The sequence below is a fragment of the Geospiza fortis genome, unplaced genomic scaffold (genome assembly GCF_000277835.1).
Source record: "Geospiza fortis unplaced genomic scaffold, GeoFor_1.0 scaffold318, whole genome shotgun sequence".
NCBI classification, from domain to species: domain Eukaryota; kingdom Metazoa; phylum Chordata; class Aves; order Passeriformes; family Thraupidae; genus Geospiza; species Geospiza fortis.
Window position 1 is genome coordinate 2,902,063 of NW_005054371.1, and position 11,960 is coordinate 2,914,022.

Here is an 11,960-nt window from a genome sequence, read left to right on the forward strand (position 1 = left end):
AGACTCCCATGACAGTTGCATGATCACACAAGTAAATCTGGAATATTATAACAGTGCTTGCTTATTTTTGTTTTAATATTCAAAATTAAGCTTACACACCATTTTTTTATCCTCGATGCCAACACTGGAACTCAGTAACTGCATGTTAAAAAAAGCCAAGATACCAAGCAATTTAGGTTGCAGATAATCAGCCTATGGAGAGGAAAAAAAAGTTAAAACCCCAAATAATTACAAAAAGTTAAAACCCCAAACAATTAACATATTTCAAAGCTTAAGAAATTAAAAAGCAGGTATGAAATGCTAATTCTGAAATACATATGAGAAGAATCCCAAATATGTAGCTACTTAAGAAATATCAGTGTTATTGACAGACATCCCTATTAGGCTGTGGGTCTTGCTGTTTTGTAGGATGTTAGGATTTACACGTGTGTTGTTGGTTTGTTCAGGCACTTTTTGTTTTGATTTGGTTTTATGCATATTTGGTATGGATCTCTCTGTTACAGAAACACTTAATAGGAAATGTCAGCCTTTCTTCCACTTTTTCCCTGAAGTAAGTGCTGTTCAGAGAATGGCAAATTGTCTTCACTCTCACAATGGCCAAAAAGAAATTACTGAAAAAACTGAGCATGAATATTTTGATGTCCTTACCATTTGTTCTGGTGAGGTTATTTCCTTAGGTCCCTGATAGGGATCATCCTGGGAGGCAAATGAAGCCAGTATGGACAGACCATTGAAGACTTGCTGGTAGTGCTCCCCGATCCGCAGCAGCAATTCGTTGTGCAGGCCCTGGTAGTCCTGCCTCAGCAAGCTGCCCAGCTCGATCTCAGTCTCATTCTGCAGTCAAACACAAAGAAATATCATTTCATCACAATGTAATTAGAGCACTGAGAGACAGGAGGCAATGGGCTCTGGTTGGTTTGTTATAGAAGTCAAAGCTTTCAAACAGCTCAGTGTTAGATAAACCAAGCTTTTACAATTTGCTAAGTTCATAAAATATCTTAGAAACATTCCTCAGAGCTAATGGAAGTGATTATAAACAGTAAGAACAAAATTTCTGCATATGCAATTTTTCAACCTCTGCTTTGCAATACCTTAATTTAAATACAGCAGAAAGCTCACTGTGCATCAACTGTTACTCCTAATCTGCAGGTGTAACAGAGCAAATGCCAATTTACCTTGAGGTAATGCAGTGCCCGCTCCAGCTCATCCTTGGTGCAGGAACAGACCAAATGAGAAAAGATGTATTTGAAGTTATTGATTAAAATCTCTCTTCTGTTCACATTCAATTGCTTTGCTATGGTTCTGATAAGTGTGGAGGCTGCAGGACTGGCCTTGGCTGCAAGGTCAGGAAGCAAAACTTGCAGGGTCCGCTGGTAAATGAAGAACTACAGTTAATGGAAAAAACAAACAAACAAACCCTCCAAAACCCCAGGGTTAGGCTAAGTTCCATTTGGGTCAGTACCAGAATACACGTGTCTGGTCATAATTATCACCACACGTATGAACAGAGAAAAACTTTAATAAAATGCATATATCTAGCAAAAATGCAGATAGAACTAAATTCTTCAGGAGCTGCTTCATCTAATTCATACTAAGAAACTTGTAAACAAAAAGTGAGCTAGCATTTTTTGGGTCAATCCAGATTCTTCACAAAAGGAAATCTTAAAAAAACCCAAAAGGAGTAAAAAACCCCAAAAGAAGTAAAAAGGGTAGTTTTCGTCTTTTGAAATAAGAAAGCTGACACCATGCAAAAATCACACGCTACAAAGGATGCCTCAAGTGCACTAAATCATTAATACATATATAATTAATGAGCATTCTAAACTTTAGCTCCTTATCCACCATACTTGAATTGGCACTGTATTCATCCCTCTAACTCCTTGATAAAACTGTTCCTCTGCATTTGCGCTCTCACTTGCAGCATTCCCAAGAGAAAGTGGAAATTAAAATTGAACTTCACAAGCACAAAATACCAAAATGATGGACCAACTTACTGAGAGAAAGCGATTTAGATCTGGAAAATCAAATACACTGGCAATCTCAGATAACATGTCCAGAGCCATTTCTCTCTGGTGAGCAGCTGTTTCTTTCTGCAGCTCATTGCCCTGGCATGGAGCACTCAACACCACCATCTGGCTGGAGTGCAGAGATTCCACTAGAAACTAAGCATGAAGAAAGAGGCATTTAGTATTATTTGCCCCTTGTTCACTCCCTAAAACTAAACACAAAAGTTTCACTGGTCTTTCTATACATCATTTTCCCCTCTCATTTATTGCACACAGATCTATGATTATGACTTTGCAACAGAACTGGATTATCATCCACTTAATAATTACATTCAGTTTTGCAACTCTGGATTAAAATATTGCATTACTAAAAAAATACTCAAAGTTAGAAAAGTCTGCTTTGACAATTTTCTTTTTAAACAGAACTTGCTGTCGTTAGGTAATGGATATAACAAAAAACCTAAATCAATCATGGCAGAATTATGCCTGTGCTATGTTGACTTCAATTCCAATTTTAAACCATAGTGTCTTGCAGCAATAGTACTACAGAATGCAAGAGCCTCTATTTCAGAATGAAGCATCTAGGGAATAAAACAGAGAAGCAACACTATTGAAGGGAGATCACAAAAAAGTTAAAGATTTCCCATTCTTTCCTGAATGTTGGTAGGGCTTTTTCCTTAAATAATTTCTTTCTTGTCCTATGAAATTTCACCTTGAGCAATACTGCAATTTTGACCTTGAACTCCATTTTCAAAGAACCCAAAGACATGCACTTTCTTTTCAAAGAACCCAAAGACATGCACTTTCTAAACCACACACCATTTTTACCTGACAGATTGGCTTCTTGTACTGACTGAAAAACGCCTGCAGCTTTATGGCCTTGGCTGCTGCCAGGGCCCGGATCTCTGTGTACGCTGCTCCGGCCACCGAAGGCGACTTGGACAACAAACAGTGCAACAAATGCAGGAGGGCAAATGGCACCAATTCTCCTTTGGATGCCCTTACAAAGTAAGCAGAAGAAAAAGGATTAAAAAGTAAGACTGAATAGTTGCATTAATAAAATGACTAAAGAACATGCAATTGCCATCATGCAAAATGAGTCATGCTTGTGTCTGCATGGCTTAGCTGTACTTCCTGTGAAAGGGCAGAAGAAAATGAGGAATGTTCCACAGGAATCAACAGCTCTGTACAGTTGCAATGGACTTGGGGAAAGGATGACTTCAAAATAAGTAATTTAATCTTACACTTAAAGAAAGAGCACTTTGTATCACAAACTGACACAACTTGGCAATTTTCAAGATACTATTAAAAATACCTTCCAATATCTCCTGTTGTGAGAATCAAAGTGTCTTTAAGCTCATTATTTCTTGACATTTTGGCATTTGTGTAGGCTTCTTTCATCCTTGAAACAAACAGCTGATACACAGGAAAACAAAAACACATAAATGTTAGTGTTTGACACTAGTGAAACAAAAGCCATAGTAAGTTAGGAAAAAACCCCAAAAATGAACATGAATTCACCTCTTTTATGAATCCTTCTTCAGAGTCTAAGGATTCTAGTATGTTCTTTATGCAGTTACTGAAAGCCACTCTTACATCTTTGTCTGGATCTTCCATTAGATTTAATAAAGACCCAACAAGAGACTTCACACTGGACTCATCAGTATTAAAATCCAGGTGTTTGCAAAGATGAGGTATATTTTCTATAAATGCTGGATTGGAGGAGGGAAGAAAAACATGCTTTTAATAGTTTTTCAAAATCTACTGAAGTGCACAAGAGTGAGGCAAACAAACCATAAAGCACACTTTACTTTTTTAACCAAAAGAATAAATATTGTGAAATCAGAGAAGATATTTAAAATTCAGATTTATCAAGTATTACAGTTTTAGATATAGCCATAGACCAAATTTAAGCCAAGGCAGCTTAAAAAGAACATCACTGCCAACATTAAATATCAGCAGTGATATCAACTGAAATACAACACTTCAAACATCAAGAGAACTATTAAAAACCCAACACAGAATAAAAGGAATGGAGAAAGGTACAGATATAGTGACTTAGTACCTCAGATGGAAGTGTAAAATGTTACTAAAGGTAAAGCCACATACCTAGCTTTACTGAACTGGGTGCTTTGCTCTCAAGTAGAATGAAAAAGGGCTTGAAAACACAGGCTTGCACAGAAGAGGTTTTTCCATGAGCAGAAGTCACAGTAAGGCTGCTACACAAAATATCATGAGTAACATCCTTAACAGCAGAGTCTGCTAAGGAAGGTTGGAGGTGGAATGGACCAGAAAGACAACAAGATAACTTCCCAACTATAGCAGCACAAGCCTCTTTGACTAGCTCAGACTCATCTTTGATTTGATTTCTGAAATGGAAACAAAAATGAAATCATTTTAATAGGTCATTTACCTAGAAATTTGTTTTTCCACATTGTCTAGGTTCTCTAACTACACTGGCAGTACTATCAGGACAGCTTAAGGATGATCTGTCTCACTAAATCATCTTTGTCTTTTTCAGATCACCCTCATGTTCTGTTAAATGTTTGCAGTAGCACTGGGCATGGTGAGGCTTGCATGCTGTAAAGAAGAAACTAAAGGCTAACACAAAACGACAGAAGACACCAAGACATATTAAAAAGGCAAAGAAGCCGCAAAGATTTGAAGAGACATATGGACAAATACAAGACGGATTTCCCTGACAAAGATGTCTCCCTTCCCCTCCTAATTTAAATTAGGGTCTTCAGCTAGCAAAGAAACTTGCATACTGACATGGTAAGTGAACACTGTTCTGTCACACAGACATCATCATGTGCACCTATCCTGTTGATAGCTGATTATTTCTGAAATTAAGATCTAGTGAATTTTGTATGAAATGAACATTTATTTTTGTGCCTATACTCCATTTATTATATGCCCATTTTTCTTCTTGCACAAAGACACAAAAGCTGCATTAATACATACAAAAGAGCTCTGGGAATCACGCTGCAGGACTGCACAGGTTGAAGCAGGAGAGAGAATCCTTTAACACAAGTAGCCCGAATTATTTCATGGTGACTTTGTAATGCCCAGTGATAAACTGATTTTCTCCAATCTAGATGAATGTTTTTTGGGAAGAGAGTCAGAAGGAACACACAGTGTGACTGAGTTTGGGGTGCTAAAGAGAAATAAAAGAAAGCAAAGAATTACTTGATTTAAATTTTTAATACCATCACTCATCATAAGAAGGCAAATAAAACAATTTTACTTTAGAACAATCATTCCAAAGTTAAATTAGGCTTTATATACTTTAACACACTTACAGAAACTCTGTGCAGTTTTTTGACTCAAAACTAGAGGACCAAACCCCCATATAGATGGCTTAAAAGAAGAATCATCAGGATGGCTGTAAATCCAGGGCAGAGACAGCAATCCACATAAGTCATCAAGAATCTGATCACTCAGTGGAATTTTCACTAGGGGAAAGAAGAAGCAAAACAAACATTTAAAAACATTTTATGTTCTTAATTTGCTATAAAATATTACTTTTTCTATCAACAAAGATTAGTATCACTGTTTCCCCATGTTATCATACTTTTTAGGCATGCAATAATAAATCATGTAGTGCTAAATCAGAATAACCTAAAAATCTCATTAAACAGATGACAGAATGTAGCACATGAGCAGCAGAATTAATATAACTTTGGTATCTCTGGATTTGTGCAAAGACTTTCAGCTGGACTTCTGGGTGTCTGGTATGCTAAACTCATAATAACATTTTAGTCTTGGTAGCTGAGTCTGTCCTCCATCCTAGTAGTTACTTTTAAAAAACACAGAAGTACTCAATATTTTTGGTACCGTGCATGCCATGTTTGCTGAAGCTATTCGCAAGCTTTGAAATCATTGAGTGGAACAAACACAGAAAATTATGCTGCCTCTATGTGTCTTTAAAAGAAAACTGCTAAAGTTTTTTCTTTTTTTATGTATTTTCACCCTCCCCATATATTCTCTCGAGCAGATAAAAATCAATAGAAGTACAGACAAAAAGAAGTAAATGATGTTCATAAAGGAATGCAAATGAAGGTCTCTAAACAGAAAATAATGTTTGGGTTTTTTTTTACTTAACCTTTTTGGCAAGAGTTGGAATACTAGCACAACGTTCATAATTTCAGTACCTCTACCAAAACAGACAATACAGTCAGATGAATTCCTAATTTACAAAATACAAGACAATCTTAAAGGGTTTCTTACCTTGAGCATATAGCAAAGCATCAACGATTTTTACTATTCTGTCAATCACTTGTTCTAGATTAACAATCTGTGTAGCAGCCTCTAGCAGGTTTCTGCAGACTTTCACTACTCTTGTGGTAAAATCAGAGGAAATCCACTTGAACTGAATATTCACCATTGAATCCAAGGAGCTTGGAGTATTCTTACCCGTATCAGAGCTACATGGATGAGACACTCCATGTTCTTTACTGTTAAAACAGAAATCACATCAATGCAACAAATGCAACAAACAATATTGAATATTAACTGCTTGTAAACCAAGTTAGTATGGAAATGTACTTCTTCAAAATGTACAGGACCCATCCAATATTGATCCTGACACACAGACAAGCATTAAATTACATAAATTGTAACAAGAATTACAAGAAACTCTTGGTCCCACGGTTTCCCCGTGGTACTTTTACCTGCTGGAATCTGTTGGGGGAGAGCAGTGAACGATGCATAGAGCAGCCAATCGCAGAATTACAGCGATCCCTTCCACAGCCTGGAGAACATCCCCTGGCAGAACTTCTTCCTCAAGGACAGATATTAAGGATGCAGCTTTCTTAGTGATGGCATTCCACAGAGCACTCTTCAGCTTCATGTTTACAGGGCTAAGTCTGTAATTTGACCATATTAATTATTTTCCAACACATACTTTATTTCAGAAAAGATAAATAATCATAGCAAAACCAGAGCTAATCCATATTTGATATAGGATTGGGAAAAAACCAAATGAAGCTTTAGCTTAAATGTGTTTTTAGGAAGGAAAAGATCCTAACTCTGAATTTTAGTATGACTCATATCAGACTTATCTGAAAGGCTATAAACATGTAACTCTACAGTCCTTGGAAGGTCTTGGCAACCATAAAATGGCAAATGTTACACCCATCATTGAGAAAGGCAAAAAAAGAGAATCCAAGGAACTATAGGCCTGTCAGCCTAATCTCATTCCCTAGGAAGATTATGGAAAGTCCTCCTTGAATCCATTTCTACCTGCATGAGGGACAAGAAGGTGACTGGAAACAGCCAGCATGTATTTATGACAGGCAAATCATGCACTCGATTCCCTTCTACAATGACACAAGCAGCTCAGTGGAAAAAAAGTGGGCTGCTTTTTCACACCACTTCAACTGTCTACAAAGTTAGGCTGACAAGAACTTTGTGAAGGTCTGTATGAAAAGTCCTGCAAATGGCAAAAAAAACCCTGATGCAATAGAACAGACTGAGAGCTGACTAATTAATGAGCAGCTTTGGAGAAAATGACCCAGCAGGCTTGTGGAAAAGTGGAATATTAGAGCAGTGTGACCTTGCTTTAGAGAACGCCAACTACACCCTGGGCTGTGCACAAAGAGTGAAGGCTGATCACAAATCCACACCTGGACTGCAGCATGCCCAAGCCAATTTTGAGCGCCCAAGACAAGAAAGAGGTCAAGTGCTGGCACAAGCCCAGGGAGCACAGCACAAGCAGAGACTGAGAGAACTGGTTTTGTTCATCTGAGCACAACTTGACTTAACTAGACCTGCTTTAAGTGCATCCAGTGTAAGATCACAGCCACACACAATTCTGTCACACTATGTATGCTCTCAGCTTTGTTTTCAGTGTGAAAAAATGAAAATAATTTTCATGGAACACATTCAAAATAGTCTCTTTAATAAAGTTTGGCTTAAAAATCGCCAATAGATTTTGATCCCTCAAAACATCATTTAGACTTTTTCCCCAGAAGCTCTTTCAATCTGTTAAGAAGAAACTGCCTCAAGAAGTTGTCACTTATTATTCAATAGGCGAATTCCTATAAAAGTAGTTACTAAGTGCCATACATTAAAGGTGCAGGAGATTTCTTTGGATGTTTTGTGGGTAGGCTCAGTCTCCGTCTTTTCTCTGGAACTTCATCACTGCTGCTGCTCCACCCATCAGTATCTGAGCTCTCCAGCTGGTTCTGCTGAATCTCCTCAAAGATTTCTTCAGTTTGTGTTTTTAATGCTGTATAAAGAGGACTCACCAGATACTGGGATGGACAAACAACAGAGGTACCATGATGTATGCTCTGCCTTACTTAAAGATGTGGTATTATTGCTTTTGACTTAAAATATTAAATTGCAAAATATCATGGTAAAATAGTTAATAAAAACCTTTCCATTCAAAAAACTTAATTACAAGATGAAAGCTCTTATAAGCAATGAAGTTTCCTGTTGTGCTACCACAGAGGATACAGCTTGTTCAGCTGTTTTCCAGTTCCTGCCATAATACTTTGCGACCAAAGCCATCACACAGACACACAAAGTTTAACAAACAGGTAGGATGGAAGAGAGGCACTCAGCATATCAGCAACTCATTATCAACAACCCTGTTATGCTTCTTAACTAAAACAGGGTTTATTTAGGTTGAGTATCAGGAAGAAACTTTTTATTAGGAGGGTGGTGACACATGCCACATGCTGTCTGGAGAGGTGGTGGATGTCCCATCCCTGGAAACACTGAAGGTCAGGTTGGGTGGGGCTCTGAACCCTGATCTAGTTGAAGCTGTCCCTGCTTATTGCAGGGATTTGGACTAGATGGCCTTTAAAGGTCCCTGCCAACCTAAACCATTGACTCTATTTTAATCTTTTCTACCTGTCCCTAACAAGCATGACTAAGAGCAAATGGTTGGAAAGTAAGAGCATCTCAAACTACTGCACACTACTTGCAAAGCTGCCTTCATATGAGTGCACTCTGGGCCTTACTCCCACCTCATATTGTGATTCTGATTATGGACAGACAGTTGTGCCTGCATAGCTTATAGACAGTTTAATACATCTGAAAAACAGGAGTCCAGCTACATCCAACAGATTTAAGAACCCTGACCTGTACGAACACGTGAAACAATTGAGAAAAAAGGAGTATCAACCTAAACGTGCAACTAAAAATTACATTTCCTAGATTTTCTTCTTTGCATAGGTATAGGTTTTTGTATACGACCTATTCACACAATAAATTCAGTTTTTAAAATAAACCTACCTTTTGTTCTTCCTGAGTTCCAAGCACATTCACAAAAATTCTACATATGGTACTGATACGGGCCTTTCTTATTAGTAAGGCAGATTCATAGCCAGCTGGAACAAACTCCAGAAAATACTGCAGCATGTGGCAAAAAACGGTTTTCAGCTTTTCAGACTGAAGGCACCTAAACACATCCCCTTCAAACCATGAGCAGAGCTTCTCTAGCAGCATATTCAAGTAGACAGGTTCAATATTTTTGTAAGAATGTGCTTCAAAAGGCAGCAATGTCCTCACCAACAGTAAGAGAGGTTCTCCAAAGAGTTCTGATTCCTCAGTATCCATTTCAAGTGCTGACTGTAGAATTTCAAAAAAGACTGAGAAGAAAACACTGGCCAGCTGTTCTGGAGGTCCTCCTAAATGAATTAACTTCACTATAAACTTCATTGTCAAAGTTTTAACTTTTGGACTGCCATACTCTAACACGGAGCAGCCTATCCCCCAGAGAATAATATCCTGTCTTACAAAAAAGATATCTGCAGCAATATTTGTCAGAATAGACATTAATACAACTTCCAAATATTCTATATTTGGCATACCCATCAGCTGTAATGGGGCCAGTCTTAAATATCCCACTTTGTCACTCATATTGCTGGAAAATCTCTCTACAGTCACTGGCCAGACCAGTCCATCTCCCCAGGGATGCTTCTGTGCATCTCTTTCATGCAAGATGATTAAGTCTTGAAAAAGATGTAGCAAGTCTTTAGTTAGTGCTTCAAAAATGGAGCCACTCTTCATTTTAAAGAGAAAAAGTAAAGAGCAGATGACATCACAGATGTTCTTGTGCAATGTGTTGCAGTTTGGAGCGGCAGCAATACGAAGAAGCCTTGTTATGATCCAGTTACTAAATTCTAGGACAATAAAAGAGAACTTTTATTATTAAGATTAAAACTAAAATCTCCAATTGAGAACCTCCCTAAGAGCAGATTGCTTACCACTAAACTAAACTCCTTGGGATAAATGCTTGTAGGCTCAGTAAACAGTCTTCACTGGGACATTTATTCAGCAGATCCCATTGAAAAAGTGGGAAAAATGGGGCAGAACATGGGGGATGGGAATGGAAGACACACATTTTACACTGGTATTTCCAGACATTTTCCTCTGTCAGCATATCTCATCAACACCACATAATAAGATATCTATGCAATGGTCATGGATAATGTCAAAGTCTGTCCTGAGAAATTTCCATTATCTCAAGTGTTAATCCATTCACAATATTCAAAGCCTATCATCATATTCCCTCACAAATTTATAATGATGAACTTACATATCTGCCTTTTTCCCCTTTCTATTCTTTTCGATGATCCCACTGTCTGCAAATTTAAATCCTGAAAATACCAAGCTTCAACATAAACATTTTTAACAAACTCACCAATGCAACTGCATTGAGTTTCCTCCTGATTTCCATCCACATTTACAAACATAAGTGGGGAAGATTTCATGATATGTTGAATAAAATCAAGCAACATCACAGAACTTGGCTGTGAATCTGATTTCTTAATGAGTTCCAAGGCAACTTTAAAAAAAATAAGACAATATTCAAAGCAGCATGGCAATAAACCACTTCAAAAATTTTGCTTACACCTTATGAGAAATATTTTTTAAAAATACATAAAAATACTATGATATGGTATTAAACCTTTCAAATTATTTATTGTGAGTATATTTTCTAATCTATGAAGATAATTGAGTGCATATTGTAAGCCCTCTATGTGACTCCAAACTGTATGAAGAAAAGTGTAAATTACTCATTAAATATTATTAATCCCAAATGCATTAGCATTCAGTTAAAATTCTATCCAGCTGTGTGCTGAGTGAAGAACAGCAAATACTTAACATTTCCCGAGGTTTAGTCTTGCTAGAGGAACAATGCTGAGGATTGTTTCAAACCTCCAGAATATAAAAGGTTATGGTAAATTCAGCTCACTAAAGCAGAAGGTTTAACAAAACACTGAACATATCTAATACTGCCCCATTGAAACAGGTATCTGAATCATATCAGATTTATCCAGATCCCCCAGGGATCCTATCCAGTGTTAGCTAGCACAAGAAGGAAACTATCTGGGATTCAGACAAGATTTCAGCTCTGAGACACATGTGAATATTAAGAATTGCAAGCTGTGTTGCTCATGAACAGTGACATTACATGACACTCCTGCTTTTCAGTGTTGGGACATTTGTATCCATACAACCCTGCACAGCATTCACCCCTCCTTCCTTGGGGGCTGTGTGTATGGTTTATTTACATAGGGAATTTCACATCCCAATGGAAAATACTTCATCACTGACTTTATTAAAAACTAAGTCATAAATGGTATTGTATTCAACTAAAACTTTCTTTAAAGGTTCTTTTATTTTTGGCAGGAATTACTTAAAGTATAAAGCAGACAATTTTAGATTATAGGAATGTAGTGCTTACCAACATCTACCTCTGTAAGAATTCTGTCAACGAACTGGCAAAGTATTTGTCTTGGTTTCTGCACAACTGTGTTGTATTCCTCTGGACTAGCACTAAAATTAAAAAGAATGATATTTTGATGTTACCAATTTTAAAGTACAAAATAATTACTTGGAAGTCTGTCTCAACAGCTTAATGTTAAACACTGATTTTCTTCTAGAAGTCTTCAAAAATAAATACAAATTGATTTCTGTGTGGTGTGTAGAGGTTTG

The 11,960-nt window shown here is 37.3% G+C and overlaps 1 protein-coding gene across 2 annotated transcripts in view; it reads right to left on the bottom strand.

The window, feature by feature from the left end:
• Nucleotides 1-11,954, bottom strand: part of ATR (ATR serine/threonine kinase) — a 37,661-nt gene extending 25,707 nt beyond the window's left edge. For both annotated transcript variants that reach the window (XM_031060059.1, XM_031060058.1), the window contains exons 1-16: nt 11,710-11,954; nt 10,663-10,806; nt 9,252-10,141; nt 8,076-8,263; nt 6,680-6,874; nt 6,237-6,463; nt 5,309-5,461; nt 4,971-5,163; nt 4,116-4,375; nt 3,528-3,718; nt 3,322-3,422; nt 2,835-3,006; nt 1,995-2,162; nt 1,176-1,370; nt 649-834; nt 100-192 (exon numbers count right to left, since the gene is read on the bottom strand). In XM_031060059.1, coding sequence (XP_030915919.1) covers nt 100-192; nt 649-834; nt 1,176-1,370; nt 1,995-2,162; nt 2,835-3,006; nt 3,322-3,422; nt 3,528-3,718; nt 4,116-4,375; nt 4,971-5,163; nt 5,309-5,461; nt 6,237-6,463; nt 6,680-6,874; nt 8,076-8,263; nt 9,252-10,141; nt 10,663-10,759 — 3,309 coding nt within the window. In that variant the 5' untranslated portion in view covers nt 10,760-10,806; nt 11,710-11,954. The remainder of the gene's footprint in view (nt 1-99; nt 193-648; nt 835-1,175; nt 1,371-1,994; nt 2,163-2,834; nt 3,007-3,321; nt 3,423-3,527; nt 3,719-4,115; nt 4,376-4,970; nt 5,164-5,308; nt 5,462-6,236; nt 6,464-6,679; nt 6,875-8,075; nt 8,264-9,251; nt 10,142-10,662; nt 10,807-11,709) is intronic.
• Between the last annotated feature and the right edge of the window lie 6 nt (nt 11,955-11,960).